Here is a 16438-nt window from a genome sequence, read left to right as displayed (position 1 = left end):
TGGAAGCCCTTGGCACATTCCAGAATATTCCTTTCCTTAACCTATATTCCATTACTTTATTTCTCTCTCTCTAATTGTTATTCCTTGCATCCCTGCTGCCTTTGCCATGGATTTTTAGTTTTGTGGAAAGGGCTCCTGAGTCTCATTCCTCTATGCCAAGCGCCATCCGTGCTGGTAAAGTTTGGAATGTGGATGCTGCTCCATTCTCCAGCACTCAGAAGTGCCAGGGCTCATTTAACCATGCCTGTTAAAAAAAAAAAGAGTATTAAACAAGAAAACAAGAATGTTGTATGAGTTCAACTAAGAATTCAAGATGGTGTCAATGCAGCTACAGCAGTAAGCTCAGGAATTTCAAGAATTAGGACATGGATTCATCTTGAGGACTTTGGTAGTAAAAACATGGATGGGTCACATCTTCCTGAAGAGCTGGAGGCGTCTTTCTCTCCAGGACTGGAGCAGAGGTGTGGGATTGGCACATTTTGGGGAAAAAAACACCTTAAAGGATATCTCAGTGTGCCAACAGATTCCAGGGAGCAGGATGACTCTCACACTGAGCTGTGCATTCCTGGGAAGTATTTAAGCTACCACTGGGAACTCCTAATTACTGAATTTACTTGGGAAGAGTTTTGTGGGCTTTGGTATTGCCAGCAGGACTGCAAATGGCCTCACCTCTAGGTTCTGTCTGCTTGCTTACATGAGAAAAAGGCAGTTTTTACTCCCGTTATCACTGCAAATGTTGTAAGGGATGAGCGAGACGAGTTTGATTTCTCCTTGCACATCGGATGGTGCAGGAGTATTGAGTGTCTTAGTCTTGATACCAGATACAGAAGGTGAATTTTCATGTTCAAGGGGGCTTTTGTTGGAAATTTAATTTAGTTCAGTTGGATGCTGAATTTAAAAACTGGGTTGACTAAACTGGATGAATCAGAGGCACAATGAATGGAAGGCCCCTCTGAGGTGTTTTCCAGATCAGGCTAAATCACATATTGATGAAAAATATCACAAGTTTCTCTTAAAACACCTCTGACAAGAACCATTTTGTCCTGGATAGTTGTCCTTCCTTTCCCAAAGACCTGGTATTTGTAGCTCAAAATCCAAGTAAGACACCCTTCAGGTTTTTCTGGGAACCAGAGTTTTTTTCATCAAATTGATACCGTGTAGATTGAAGCTGAATAATCCTGCTGTTCATGAGAACAAGTGCCTTTTGTCCCAGCTGTGTGTCCCAGCTGTTTGCTTGTATTCCAGTGCTCCATGGTCACCTTTTCCTAAGCCTTTTCTGAACTGCTGAAATAATAAAACACAAGAACTATTCATTTCTCTTACCCAGTGGCTGCATTTTAATGGTCTGTCAACTTCAAGGAAAGATTTGTCAGGTAAAGCCTCCGGATAACTTAGGTAGTGATCATCCCTACCTGCCCTAAAGGTTTTGTGCATGAAATAAATTCCCTGGGGTTTTTCATGGAGGATGTGTGAAGGAAGGGAAGGCAGAGGAGGAGAAGGAGAAAGCATTATAAAAGTAAAGCACTTTATAAACAGCTCTGCATTAAAACACATCAAGGGACCTGCATTCTTCTGGTGGCTACTTTGATTTGTTAAATTAAATCACTTGACCTCCGTTTGGTCACTTGGCAGAGAGCAAATATATTCATGAAACGATGGCTCCTCTGGGCAAATGATTTATAAGCTTCCTCTCTTTCTCTCACCACCCTTCTTGAGAGAGAAAAGATTCACAGCACTTAAATAATAAGAATAAAAGAATAGACTTAAAACTTGTAGTGCTGCAGTTGGTGAATGCACAAAGCAACACAGGAGAGTAGTGGATGACATCCAGGTGGGAAACTTGGGAACTTCATCAAGTTCATATAGTTAACAATTCTTTTTATTTTTATTTTAGTGAGATTGACATGGATTATCTTTCGATCCAGCTTAGTAAAATCATTCATGAATTACCTTTTCCCTCTGCACAGTAGCTGACACTTCCAGTTGTCCCCAGAATTTTATTTTCCAAATGTTTCTCCACCCATTGCCCTGGTTAACCTAATTTTGATGGTTTGTTGTCATCTCAGAGTTAAGGGTCACAAATCTGACCTTCAGGCTAAAACTGATCTCTTCACTCTCTCTAAAGCAAGTGTGATTCAAAAACCCGACATGTCTTAAGTCAACAACCACACAAATCCTTTTCTCATTCCTCTTCTTCCCTTTATTTAGCCTGGCAAAACACTAAAAATTATTTAGAAAATACAGTCATCCAGAGTTTCAAGGCTGAAATAAAATTTCTGAAAGATCCTAAGGAAAAAGCCTTTTCCTGCAGAAACAGTTACCAGATGCTGCTATTGTTTCTGTGAGGGATGAATATTCTGAAAATGTTCTGCTGGTTCTTCCCTACTCCATTTTTTCAGCATTCCCCAAACAGGGAAAGTCAAGATATTTGCCTGAAATAATTTGTCTCTTGGAACAGTCAGTGAAGGGCACTTCTGACTCAACAGATCATGACTCAGAAATTTATTTAGTTGCTCTTTACCTGCACCGAGTCCCTGTTCTAGTAAGCTACAATACTCTTGAGTATTTGTAATATTCTTTCTGTTTCTGCTTTTCCTGTGGTCTCCAGAAGCACTTGGGCTTGGCTCAAGATGTGTCACCTTCATCCATTTGTCTTCAGGTGGATCACTAACTCAAGATGCAAAAGGATCACAAATCAAGATTTATATTCTCCAAAAATGAGCCTTTCAGAGGCTTTTCACTCTTCCACAGCTCTTTTTCCTAATCCAGTGCCAACATCTACCAGGCTGATGGCAGACTAGGCCAGGAGGCAGCAAAATCAATATTTAAAGATCATTTTGAGTCTTGTGCTGTTTGGTTTGAGTCTTCTATTTTTTATTAATCCGTGTGCATGATAAGGCCACCTGAGAGAAATCTGCACTAATAGAAACACAAAAGCCAAAAAAAAAAAAATTTAAAAAAAAAAAAGAAAGTTTGGGGATGAGGAGTAGGAAAGATGGTTTCATGGGAGCATCTGGTAGAATTTTCCAACCTCAGACATGACTGCTGGATGTGTGTAAGACACAAATGAGTTGCAGGTCAAAGATAATGCTGGAATTGGAGGCTTAAGGCATGGGCAGAGCAGGAAGATTTCAAGAAGGGCTTAAACACCAAAATCCTCAAAAATAGCAGACTAAACAAACCCCTGCTGCTCCCAGCCTGGCCTCCATCAGCTTGACTTTCAGGATGCCTCAGTGACATCAGACATCCATCAGTTATCCCAAATTTGTCTTCCCAGCTGCAGCACTGTCTGTACCTGGAGCAGGAGGGCTGAGGACAGGTCCTGCTCTGCCCAAGTGAGGTTATTTGCTATTCAAAGCAGGAGAGCTTCCCTGGGACTGACTTATAGATCCAAATGGAAATGATTCTTGCCCTGGGCTGCTCACCGTGACCTTCAACCCATTGGAGAAATCTATTCCTCCTATCCTGGCTTATTTATTATTTGTGAAACATTCATGACTTCAAGTTCCAGTTAAGATTAGTTTGGCTGCCTGTCATTTTTATGTTCAAGGTCAGATTAATTCCTTGCATCCAACAGCGGGGTGCTTCTTGGAAAAGTACATTTTCCCCCTTTTCTCCAGGAAAAAATACATGAAACTTATGGTCTGGGACACAGCAGGTCCTTCCATCCCTTGTAACACCTGCACCATTTTACTCTGAAAGGATTTATCTTCCTGTTATATCTTTTGAAACACAAATTTAAAAATTCAGGTGTACAGTAAAATCCAGATTTTGCATCAGCCATAGCAAAATTCTTTACCAAAAAAAATAAAAAAAATGGGATTAGACTTCAGTTTTTATCAGTTTGGCTGCACCTTTGGAAAGGTGAAGCTTTGCAAACTCATCCTGAAAACATTTTGCCACCTGAACAGGACAGCATTTTCCCACAAGACCCTGAGACTTCTTGATGAGTCTGAGACTGGACTCTTTTGACCCATAGGCTCATAAATGAGTGTTGATCGTTTTCAGGTCTCCTATAAATCATGTAAATGAGGAGGAACTGCTTTGGCAACGTGCTTTTGCATGTGTGCCTCCCTCAGACGTTTTCAGGACAACCCCATGGAATTTTGGTTTCCCTTCCCGCTCTGCACACTCAGCTTGGTGAAGCAAAACCAGGCCTTGTCCTGCATCTTCATGAAACTTCCAGCAGGGACCCAGCCTGGCCAGTCACTTGGAGTAATCATTGCAGATGAATTTATAAATGATTCTACCTAGCAAGATGAGAGAATTAATAAAAAATGGATTTTGACACATAGATTCTTGTCACTCACGTGCTGATGTGAAACAGTGGCCTCTGTTGGACAAGAGGCTTTGTCACTGAGCCAGTTTCTGGCTGTGAGTTTGAGAGGAAAGTTCCAAAACCACAATGGACCTTTGTAAAAGCAAGAGAAATCACCCCTCGTGTGCAGAATGGTGTGTGGGATCCGCGGGAAAACCCAAACAGAGAATCCTGGGATCTTGGGAAGGCAAAGGAGCTGCTCTTTTCTCTGTCACTGTTTCTTCCTCATCTGCATCTTGTAGGGCTGAAAATATTCTTGTTTCATCTTCAAAACCTATTCCAAAACTCTAACGTGTGCTAATCTGTTTTGTGGCTCCTGCAATCCACTTGGATATTCCAGCTTTCTCTTTCCCAGGCTGTCAGAGAGCTTTGCAGTGCCACAGTTGCTTCCTCTTGATCTGATCAACTCCTCCTTTCTCTGACTCCAGACACCAACATCCAGCCTTTTTAGGTCTTGTATTTCTTGTTTAAAGCTCTGTCCTCACCCTTTTTCTGCTTCCACTGCTCCTGAGTAGATACACAGAATATTCAGGAATTTTGGGCAGACAGCACCATATTATTTTCACCTGGTTGTAACATACTCAGCTTCCAAAGCACAGCAGCACAAGTGAGAGAAACAGAAAGAATATAGAAATAAATATTGCAGCTGTGAGGTCTAGAAATAAACTTTTTCTGTGCCTTTCTGCTGAGGGTGCCCATCTTTGCAGGGCTGGGTCTGCCAACTAAAAGCACCTCTGGGGAAGGGTTTTTCCTCAGCTCTGGCTCGCTGAGCTTGGCAGAGGGGCTGTGCAGGGTGTCTCAGGATTGCTGTGCTCCTGCTCTTGTGCTGACTTGGAAAAACACCTTTTTTTATCCCCTCTAGGGTCGATGGGAGAGTCAGCAAGATGTGTCCCAAGGTGCCACAAACTCCAGTAGAGGCATTAGTCCATCTCGTACCTCCCTGCCGGGCTCTGGGCAGCAAAACCACTCTCCTGATCCAGGTAGGGGCTCTTCTTCAGCTCAGAAAACTCTCCTGATCCAAATAAGGGCTCTCCTACAGCTCAGGGAACTTCCTAAACATGGGATGAAGTCACTGCAGCTCCTTAGTGACACAAAAAGTCAGAGAGTTGCTCATTCTTTGACCACAGAAGTCATCTTAGACTAAAAACAAGTTTTAAAGATTTTTTTTATAGAGGGTCTTGTGTCTTTTTCCCCACTTCCTCCAAAGAATAACTCTTTTTATGTATTATTATTTTTCTCCAACAGGTATTGGTAGCCTGGCTGCTTCCTACCTGAATCCTGTCAAGTCCTTCGTGCCTCAGATGCCAAAGCTGCTGAAGTCCCTGTTCCCTGTCAGAGATGAGAAAAAGGGCAGGCAGAGCTCTCCCTTTGCACAGCAGGTAAAGCATTAAATCACCCACAAAATCCAATATTGGTGAGTGCTGCTGGGCTTGCTGGCAGAGAGCTGTTTTGTGGAAGTTGTTGCAGAGCAAACCAGGCTTTTAGGCACAGTAAAGCCTCGTGATCCATTTCCCCTCCATCCTGTCCAGGGCTAGCGGAGCTGCTGGAACTTATTGACACACACTCAGCCCACTTGGCTTTTTACAAGAGCCAGCTCCACTCCCAGGGTGATTTATGGGCCTCCCACTCGCAGCAACAATGGTGAAATTTATGAAGGGCACTTAGTGTTGTTTGTGTATTGCCAGGAGGAAAATGTAATTCTATTTTTAATTCCTTATTTCATATCCCATCCCCTCCCACCCCTCGCCCCAGCTCGTGCCACCTTTTACCATCTTTTCCTGTGTACCTGGGGCAGGTGCTTTTGTTCATTCTCACCTATTCCACATGTCATTTGATTTCCATTTTTTCTTTTGGATGTTGTGCTGCAAAGCTCCCACCTGCTCCAGATGTGGCTTCTGTGCTCCGAGCAGAAGTTGATGCACGGTCAAGCTGACTGCAAAAACACTTCTGTCTTTTAAAAAAACATCAGATGAAATAGAGAATCCCATTATAAATCATATAATCTCCTTTATTTGTAAGGCTGTAGCTTATTTATAAAGGAATATTTCCCTGTAGAGTAAATTTTGAAGGTTTAAAAACTGCTGTGAAGATGAATCTGAATTCTGTCTGTGCTGGTTCTGCTCTCACCCTCGTCCTTTGCCTGGAGTTCTGGAAGCTCATCACTTATTAACTCAGACTTTTCCTCACCTCTTGCCATGCAGGCAAACATTTTAAAGAAAGTCTTCCTCAGAACAAACCCTAAAATCCCTGAACATGAGTCCCTGAACTCTTTTTTTTTGTGGATGAATCCACATATTTTGTTTGCAACAACTGAATTTGCTCTTACAAGAACGTACCTGGAGTACAGGAAGTTGTTTTGGCATAATAGAAATACAGTAAAATATTAAATAGAGCAAAAATAAATCCACTAACACTTAAATATTTTTAAAAGTAACTTCTGGCACATACAGCACAAATAAGAATGAGGCAGTTTTAAAATATTTTTAGCTTGATTGGGGATTCATTTTACATTTTCATGTTGCCTTCTGCTTGATGTTGAGGCTGGAATTGTACAAACCTCCTCATCTATGAACTGTAGAGAATTAAAATGAAAGTGGTGACTTTCTTTAAAGGTATTTGGGTAAGGAAAGATGCAAATAGGTGCTCTTACAATTGCAGTGAGAGCCTTTCACACCTTCTTGAAGCCTCAGTGAATCAGTGAGAGCTGAGAGGAGAAACTAGGCTTAATTTCCTGCCTCTAGTCTAACCACCTGTTCCCACTCCTTTCCTGTTCAAGATCAGTCATGGATGATTTGTCTAGAAATCAAGTTTTAAACTACAGAGACATCTCCTTAATGAGATTTTAGTTTATATTATGGATTACTATGGAAAGTCAACCAGGTCATGATCTCAACGATTTTTAATAGGAGGGGAAATGTTATTAATGGTTTGTTTTTCAAAAAATAAAGAGTTGTATGTGATGCTTCAGTGCTTGCACAGGAGAGCAGCCCAGGGTTTCCACGACCAGTGGGTCTGTGCAATACAATGAAATGTTAGAATTACTCTTGATTTCAGGCTTTGCAGTGGAACAAATCAGCTGAATGGCAAATGCACCTCCCTAGTTTGAGAGGTTTCACAAATTCCTTGCAGCTCCATCCGTAGGGAAATGGGGCTTCTTCACTGCTGTCAGCAATCCCAGGGCATTGTGGAATATCCTGAGGTGGAGAGATCCACAGGGATCATTGATCCAACCCCTGGCCCTGCACAGACACCCCAGTACTCCCACCCTGTCCCTGAGAGCACTGTCCAGACATTCCTGGAGCTTTGGCTGTTTTGGGAATGTCACCATTCCCTGGGAGCTGTTCCAGTGCCCCAGCACTGGGTGATGTTCCCAAGGCTGCCAGAGCTCCAGGAGTGTTGGACAACATCCCAGGGATGCCCAGGGTGGGGTTGTTGGGGTGTCTGTGCAGGGCCAGGGGTTGGACTGGGTGATCCTTGGGGTCCCTGCCAGCTCAGGATATTCCATGATTCCATGAAAAGCAAACTTCCAGAGGAGCAGGACTGACCCTTTATCCCAGTTTGGAGTTGAAGTTCACCATGACTGTTCCAAGTGGGTGTGGTACCAAATCTCTGATCCTGTGCTGGTAAAAACATTTTAACAGTCATTATAAAAATACACTTCCAAACACACTTTTTATTTTAGTCCTGCCCATTGCTTAGAGCAGCATCAGCATTAAAGTGAGCGAGCCCAGACAAAAATTACCTTTACAAAGTGATCTTCCCTTGTTTAGAGCGGTTGCTTGAGCTTCAAAAATAAAATAAAGGCAGAGACATCGCAGTCAAGGTGGTGGCAGTGAACAAAATTGCTGTCTTTGACCTTCTGCTGCAAGTTTAGTAACTAATCTGGAGAATAATGAACCGCAATTAATGAAATCTGCTCTCGTATTCAAGTGTGTTTCTCAGACAGCACATAAAATAATTGAAAGAACTTCCTGCTCTCTAATTAGTTAGATTGAATTAATTTGGCATAATAGGATTCTTTATGTAACTCGCAGAACGGCTTCCGATGAAGCTGTTTATGTACCTAAAAGATTGGGTTCTGATGAAGCTGTTTATATACTTTAAAGTTAGAAAATGCCTATTTTCTCCTTTATCTGGTGCCTTTAAATTAATTGCCAGTAGTCTGTAAATTAAAAAAATAAAAAGAAATGAAAAAAAACAACAATTTAAACCTTTCTCGATGGCTGGAATTGCTTTTTATTTTCCCAGCCTGTTCTTGAAAAAGCTGAGAAGCACAGAGTGCAAGATTTGGAGCCTTCTGACCCTCACTGCTGATGGGGAGAAGTTTAAAATCCTTGTGTGAAATATGCAGGTGGAGGGGGAAGCAGAGTTTCATCTGTCTGTGCTAAATTATATTATGTAGGAATTGAAACTCCTCTTTTTTCTTCACATGCTGAGGCTTTCCCAGTGTGCACCAAGCAGAATTCCTGTTCTTTTCCCCTGTGCCCCTGTGGCTCTCCAGGAACTGTCTGTGTAACCGTGGTTCAGGGCATCACTGAGTGATGACATTAAAAATGGACATATTCAATTTCAGTTTCTGGGTTTTTTTGGCATTGCTGTGGCAAAAGGAAATTCCTGTGGCAGATTTGGTGAGTGGATTTTGGTCACCTTCCTATCCAAGAATTTTTTTGGATGCTCAGATGTCTTTTTGGTAGCACATGGCTTGAGAGAGAGATCTTGAGTCACAGAACTATTTAAAAAAAAAAGATAAATTCTTTGAATTTCCAGATAATTCATTTTTGCTTTGTGGTGTAGCCACATGGAGAGGGCAGCTGTCACTTCTTTCCCTTCTGATGCAGACATAGAAATTAATCTTAGAAACTAATGAAATGCAGTTAATGAAAGGCTTTCTAAGTAGACAAAACCCCTGTTCTGGCAGTCCATTAAAAAATAACAGTTTCATGGGTGGGCCTGGTGCACAGTATAATTGCTAGAACTGACATTCCTTAATCAAATGTAAATAATGTGGCCTTGGAGAACTTTCTTTAACATCTTGAAGGCTTTTTTTTTTTTTCAGAGTTTAAAAATCATTTGGATGTCAAAATCAGCAGAGCTCATGTGTGTCTCCTTGTGACTCAGTTGTTGGTGTTTTCATTTCCTTCTGAGCTCGGTTTTCCCTGTAATCCTCAAATACAAATAATTTTTTATGAGAATGAGTGTGGAAAACTGGCTTTGGATGTTCCAAACCATTCAAATTTCTTTATAAACGAACTTAAAAAATGGGTATGAATTACTCTTTTAATCTGCCAGGACCTAGAAACAAAGTAATTTAGCTGCATAGGAAATGGTGTGGTTAATTTTGTATAAATTTTACTAGAAGTGGGGAATTCTGAAGTTTTATTACAGGCTGAAACGTTCCACATATGGAATGTGGGATAAGAGGGGGTTGTTTGGGTTAATATTTAAATACAGAGTGTATTTAGAGAAGAAAATGAGCAAACACCAAAAAACCCCAACAAATTAACTTGCACTGGATTTCAGATCTCCTTGTGGAAGGCAGGAGATTTTATATTTGAGTGATTAATGACTTTGCCCTCAATTTAAAATTAATTTTCAAGAGGAAGATTGTTGGGGTGGGGGGGGGTTACCGTTTAAAAATGGGTGGTTTTTTTCAGGCTGTGTACTAGGGAATTTGGAATTCTCCCTGCATTTCCATGCACGCCTTGTTGGAAGTATTTTATCCTGAGTGCTCCAAACTGATTTATATCTGTGTTTAATGAATTTAAATCTCTGTCCTGCTGCAGAAGTTCGCAGTAGCTGTTGTTAAATAGTGATGGGACCATAACACTGTCAGTGGGAGGAGGCTCAGCCCCTCCTGTCTGGGCATGGGAAGGCAAAGAAAAGAGCAGTGGAAGTTTGGGATAATGTCCTTTTAGGATTATATCAACCTTGGCTAAACCATAGCTGCCATTCACAGGGCAGTTCTTGGCCTGATTTGTTCTCTTAAATGCCACTGAACTTTCTGCATATTGGGTGTTAATACTGAGGGATTTTCATCCAAGTGACACGAAATCAAAGGCTTTGCACTGAAGTCATCAGTCACTGCTGCCAGAGGCATTTCACAAAGTGTTTAATGACACAGAAATACCAAATGTGTTTTGCTGAGCTCCTGGAAGAGGTGGCTGTTATATATGTGTGGAATATATGGGATGAAAAAAATGTTCATTCAGGATTAATGAAGTTGGTGCCGCTGTAGCTGGGGAGAGACACACAAATGCTTTTCCTCTTCAAGCTCACCAGCATGGCAGGTTGGGCTCTCTTTTGGTCACCTCAGAGAATGTGCAAAGTGACCTCTGAGTGAGCACAAAATGTGCACTCCCAGAGATCAAAGGTTCATAGAATCACTGTGGAATCCTGGAATGGTTTGGGTTGGAAAGAACCTTAAAAATCATCCAGTCCCACCCCCTGCCATGTACAGGGACACCTTCCACTGATCCAGGCTGCTCCAAGCCCTGTCCAACCTGGCCTTGGACACTTCCAGGGATCCAGGGGCAGCCACAGCTTCATCTGTGCCAGGGCTTCCCCACCCTCACAGCCAGGAATTCCTTCCCAATATCCCATCCATCCCTGCCCTCTGGCAGTGGGAAGCCATTCCCTGTGTCCTGTCCCTCCATCCCTTGTCCCCAGTCCCTCTCCAGCTCTCCTGGAGCCCCTTTAGGCCCTGCAAGGGGCTCTGAGCTCTCCCTGGATCCTTCCCTTCTCCAGGTGAGCACCCCCAGCTCTCCCAGCCTGGCTCCAGAGCAGAGGGGCTCTAGCCCTTGGAACATCTCTGTGGCCTCCTCTGGACTCTCTCCAGCAGCTCCAAATCCTTCTGCTGTTGGAGCCCAGGGCTGGAGGCAGCTCTGCAGGTGGGGTCTCACCTGAGCAGGGCAGATTCCCCCCTCCCCTGCTGCCCACACTGGGGGATCACCCCAGCACTGGGGGGATTTCTGGGGTGGGAGTGCACACACCTGGGGCACGTCCAGCTTCAGAAATCCTCATCATCTCCCTGCACAGAGCAGCAGCTCTTAGAAGATAATCAAAGATGCTTTAAAGTGAAAAGCTTTCATGTTCTCCCTCACTCTGTGTTTTGTCAGCTTGGTTGAAGAAATTCTGCCAGAAATCATCAGTGTAAAAGGGTCGTGTTTTGCCAGTGGATAAATAGATGCATCAAGTTTAGCAGTCACTATCTACAAACATTTAATGAGAGAATTTGGCTCTGGATCCAGAAATATTTTTCATCCAGCAGTGTCACCCCAGATAGTCCCAACCATTTGTTTTCAGTGTGTTTCCCCCCCTCCCCAATGAATTTGACTGCATTTTGTCCCCTGGTCTGGTGTGGTGCCCCAGTGAGGGTGTTCCTGCCCAGCTGCTTCTTGTCAGCACCAAAACTGGGCAAGTGCCTCCTCTCAGAATTGCTTTTCCCTCCCTGTTTTTCTAAACTGTGCTTGGCAAAGTTACTGTGGTTTGGAGATCTGTCATCCTTTCAGGAGGAGAACTTGATGAGGAGTGATTAAAGCCTAATGGTTTTCTTTCTTTTGCTGTGTGATACCAACTGGATTTTTAGATTTTTGTGCATTTTCAGGCAATAAGACTGGAGGTTTTGGAGAGATAAAAAAACCCAAACTCTTTACTCTGTTTATTTGTTTTAAAGGGAGAAAAGTAGCTTTAAATACTTTTCCATATTCCAATTCTGCATGCTTATTTCTCGATAATAAGGCTGGACAAATTTTATAAAACCTAAACTTTGCAGGGTTTCTTCACTGGTTTATTCTGATCCATCTGCTTCCTGACTGATTCCTGACCAGTTGAGCATCTCAAAATGCACAAACTTGTGCACCCAAAACAGAGACAGTTTGCTCTGAACCCCATTCCAGCAGTGAATTTTCATTTAGCAGGTTTAGGAGAAAGCAAAACCCCCTCATATCCTGCTTCCTTTTATTGAACTGGAGCTTTAATGTCATCAAAAAATTTACTTGGGTCCGTGGTGACCCTGCTGGGGTTTTGTCCAATTTTTGTCTTTTTATTTTCTACGTCGAACCACCTTGGTTTTTTAATGCCTGGAAATCTCTGTATAAATAAAAGCTGTTCTTCTCTCCCGTGTTTATTCCTCTTGAGGGTAAGATCAGTCATATTTCTGCTTTACTGGGCTTAGAAGGGATGCAAGAGAAGGTTCCTCACTCCTCAGCTGGAAGGTTTCAGTGCTTTAAACAGATTATTGAGTTCTGGGAATCACTTGTCTGGGAGCTGAGCACTGCCTGTGTGTTTGTACAGAAGGAATTCTCAAGTCCCTTGGAGAATAAAAGAATAAAAAAAAACATACATAAAAAGAATAAAAGCAGCTCCCAGATTGTGTAATGTGTCTCCCTTAAGGAGCTCTTCCCCTCAAAGTCTAAACCTGCCCTTGCAGTTCATTATTTAATTTAAAGAGATTTTTCTACCTTTTTCTCCTCTCTCTTTCTCTTCATTTTCCCTCGCTTCCTTTTCCCGAGGTTCTCCACTGATCTGGTGGTTCCTTCCCCTCCTGTGTGACAGCCCAAGCCGACAGCATAGCCTCAGATTTATATCAGGTGTCACAGTGTGCTGCTCTGGTCTCAGGAGAGGGATTATTTCAAATCTGCAACATAAAAACCTGAATATGGAGCAAGTGAGGGCTGTTTATTGTCAGTTCCTGCCGATCCAGCCCCGTGCAGCAGGCAGAGGGAATGTCCTCCTGGAAAAAGGGATGCACAGACCTGGATTCTGCCTTGCTTTTTGAGTTAAAGCCAACACTGCTCAGATCCAGACTGAATTTAGAGACTGGAAAAGGAGAAGGAGTTCTGGAGATCAAACCATAGATCCTTAAGGTTGGAAAAGGCCTTGAGGAGCATCAAGTCCAGCACCACCCCTGTGGTCATGACTAATCCAGGTCCTCAAGTGCCACATCCAGGTGATTTTTGAACACTTCCAGGGATCCAGGGCCAGCCACAGCTTCTCTGGGCACCCTGTGCCAGGGACTCAGCACCCTCACAGGAAGAATTCTATCCTAATATCTAACCTAAATCTTTCCTAGATTAAAACTATTCCCTCTGCCTGTGTAAAAAGCCTCTGTCCCTCCTTTTTTTTTTTGACAAACTCCATTTCAGGTACTGAAAACCCGGTGTAGTTTTCCATCCTTTTGTGACAAAGGTTCGCTCAGGATCCCAAAATTTCAAACACAAGCTTTAACATTTACCAGTTTGCCAATACTTAATCCTTTCATTGAACGATTCTCTTCATTTCCATTCCCCCAGGCTGTCCCACGAATTATGGTTCAGTCAGCCACTCTGGATGCCAGTGCTGCAAGGATAAAACAGGTGAGCACATCCCAGGATGTGAGGATGGAATTTTTGTATTCACCTGCCAGGGGTGGCCAAAGCATCATCTGCTTAAAACCTGTTGCACTTGTGCTGTTGCCTCTCTGTGAGACAGTGAAATTCTGCCGGGTGTTTTAGGTCCTGGTGAAATCTCCTCTCCTGTTCCCGGTTACACTTTGATATTTGAAAGCATTAGCAGATAATTAGCTGAAATTTAGCTGGTTCACTGCTTTAAAAGGAAAATTTCTAGGCTCTGGCAGTGTCTGTAAGCAGGATGTGGCTGTTCTAAGTGTGGAGCTTAATTCCCCATTTTACCATGATATCATGGGAAAACTCTTGCTAAGCTGGAGAGAAAACAGAGCCTGTGATCTCCCACTTTTCAGCAGAACTTCAGTCTCCTGAGCACACATCAGCTTCCTCCCACTGTGCTTTTATTGTCTTAGAAAATTCTGTGTTGTCCAAAGGGAAAATCCACAGAAAGAGCAAAGCTCCTGAGTCCACATGGACACCACCCTTGCCATAGGAAAGTGAACAATATATTTTTAATCTGCTGAAATGTTTAATTTTAATTTTTAAATTATTTTTGTTTTCATTTTTTATTACATTTTAATTAGCAATAGCAAACCTTTGGTTCTGAAATTCTAGTAATCCAGTCAAATCCCTCTTTCTTCAAATGCTGCTTAAGTTTCCAGGGGAAAAGGCATTTTGGGAGTAAGTTGAAAATCCTGTAGTTCGGAGTCTCACACTCAGCCACTAGATGGAAGAAATCACAAAATTGTGAATAATAAACAAAAATGTTCACCTGAGACAGGATTTGTTCAAATCTGCCTTTCTCCAACGTCTTTTTTCCCCCCACTTCCTATTGGCACTCTCCCTCCTCCCTCTTTCCCAAAGAGATTTAGAGACATCCTAATCTTTTAGAGTACATGTGCTGGCAAAAGATATTGATCTATCAGATTTAGTAAACTTTACAGCCAAGAAATACATCACTGAAATGGACTGTTAATCTCGTGAGGTGCAGTTAATTTCATCCTCTGGAAGTGCGAGGTGCTGGCGGCACTGAGGTGGGAATGGCATTTGGAAACGGGGACAGAAGTGACAGTTTAGGTGCAGGGGGATGATTTATCCACCCAGAGACTTAAGCCTAATAACTGTGAGAGACTTATGGATCACTGCTGGTTCCCATTCTGTATAAATCCTGCTGTTCAAACAGCAAATGACCATTGCTGTGATATAAATAATTTTTCAGTAAATATTGGGGAGCGTATTTCTTGGGGTTGACACTTCCCTTATTAATGGAAGGAGTGAGCTGACAATCCTCCCACGCTGGCTGGGCTGACTTGGGATCAGCTTCCATCTTCTGGAGGTGGCAGCTACACAGGGATTTAGATAGGCTCAAAGCCTTGGTGCTTCCCTGAGGTCTGGTATCCGTGCTTTTAGCCCAGATATTTTGGATGATGGAGCCTCACGTTCCCTCTCCCCCTGTGTTTCAGGTGAACCAAGAGGAAGCAGCAAAGCAGCCACTGGAAACCGTGGCGCAGACGCCCGAGGCGGACAAGAGTCTGGAGAAGACACCCAAAGTGCCTTTGCAGCAGCCCACAGGGGACAGCCAGGCCCAGGACTGCCAGGAGGGACCTCCAAGCCCCCTGAGTGAAGCCTCCAGTGGGTACTTTTCCCACAGCGTCTCCACAGCCACCCTCTCCGAGGCCCTGGCAGCGGGGAGCGACGCTGCGGCTCAGACAGGAGGTCCAACACCTGCAGGGAGCGACTCCCCTGCTCCTGCACTGGCTCAGGTCCCTTCTGACGTGCAGGGACACTCAGAGAGGGCTTCTGAGAGCTCTCTGGCCAGAAAGAAGGAGAATCCCCCCACCTTCAGCCTTCCAAGTGCTCCCCCTAGACCGAGGGACGGCCCCGAAGTGAATGGAAAGTCTTGTGCTTCTCCCAGCGAGCAGGGAAACGATGCCTCTGCAGCCACTGATGCAAAACCTTTCCTCTCTACCTCCACACCAAAGGAATCGATATCCAAACAATCAGTGGAGCCAGCAGGACAAGCCAGGAAAAAGGAAACGTCTTCTGGGGCTTCAGAACTGGGGTTTCCCAAAGCTCATCCCAACAGCGCTGCAGCCTCCCCCTTCAAAATCCAGAAGGTGAAGACATCGGAGCTGAGATCCTTTACAAGCATGCTGGGATCAGATCCCACGAGTTCCTTGGGCACAGAAGAGCAGCAGGAAGGAGGAAAAACCACGTCCAGTGCTCGTGGACTGAGCCACAACGGGTCAGAGACAGCAGAGGAAAAACTGGAGGTGATTTCCGACTCTGAAGACACCAACGAAATTCCCGAGTGGCTGAAAGAGGGAGAGTATGTCACAGTTGGCACCAATAAGACGGGCACCGTTAGATACATCGGGCCCACAGACTTCCAGGAAGGAACGTGGGTTGGTGTTGAGCTGGACTTGCCTTCAGGTAAAACATCCCCTGGGTCAGGTGGGAAGCAGCTGGTGTGTCCCAGCTGGCAGAGCTCATCCTAAAGCTGCTTTTTTGGGGGGTTTGTTACCCACTGAGGGGTTTATTGCCCGTTGCAGGAGGCATTTTGGAAAGGAAAATGTAAAAGGTCTTCCCTGCTCTCACTCCCAACCCCTTTGAGATCCCAACCCAAACAGTTCTGTGATCCCTAACTGTCCCTTTCCAGTCATTTCTTGGCTTCTTACACTGGAAGTAGGAATCAGGGTCCCTTTTCCATGCAGTTTGGTAAGCAACAGCTGCAGGA

General features: G+C 43.7%; 1 protein-coding gene and 1 long non-coding RNA gene across 7 annotated transcripts in view; one reads left to right on the top strand and one right to left on the bottom strand.

Annotated features, from left to right (window-relative positions):
- KIF13B (kinesin family member 13B) overlaps positions 1 to 16438 on the top strand; it is a 118350-nt gene that overhangs the window by 95369 nt on the left and 6543 nt on the right. For all 5 annotated transcript variants that reach the window (XM_086875477.1, XM_086875479.1, XM_086875476.1 and 2 more), the window contains 4 exons: positions 5181 to 5298; positions 5564 to 5697; positions 13609 to 13671; positions 15165 to 16134. In XM_086875477.1, coding sequence (XP_086731603.1) covers positions 5181 to 5298; positions 5564 to 5697; positions 13609 to 13671; positions 15165 to 16134 — 1285 coding nt within the window. The remainder of the gene's footprint in view (positions 1 to 5180; positions 5299 to 5563; positions 5698 to 13608; positions 13672 to 15164; positions 16135 to 16438) is intronic.
- LOC147654548 (uncharacterized) lies at positions 11966 to 16010 on the bottom strand. 2 transcript variants are annotated; one of them, XR_015282657.1, is made up of 5 exons: positions 15542 to 16010; positions 14297 to 14424; positions 13551 to 13654; positions 12778 to 12953; positions 11966 to 12627 (listed from the first exon to the last, which is right to left on the bottom strand). It is a non-coding gene; the product is annotated as an uncharacterized LOC147654548 (long non-coding RNA). The 2 variants fall into 2 exon arrangements; XR_015282658.1 differs by having other exon boundaries at positions 12083 to 12627; positions 15671 to 15986.

Source organism: Cyanistes caeruleus, chromosome 2, assembly GCF_971803275.1.
Source record: "Cyanistes caeruleus chromosome 2, bCyaCae1.hap1.1, whole genome shotgun sequence".
In the NCBI taxonomy this organism is placed as follows: Eukaryota; Metazoa; Chordata; class Aves; order Passeriformes; family Paridae; genus Cyanistes; species Cyanistes caeruleus.
This window is presented reverse-complemented; position numbering and strand designations above follow the sequence as displayed.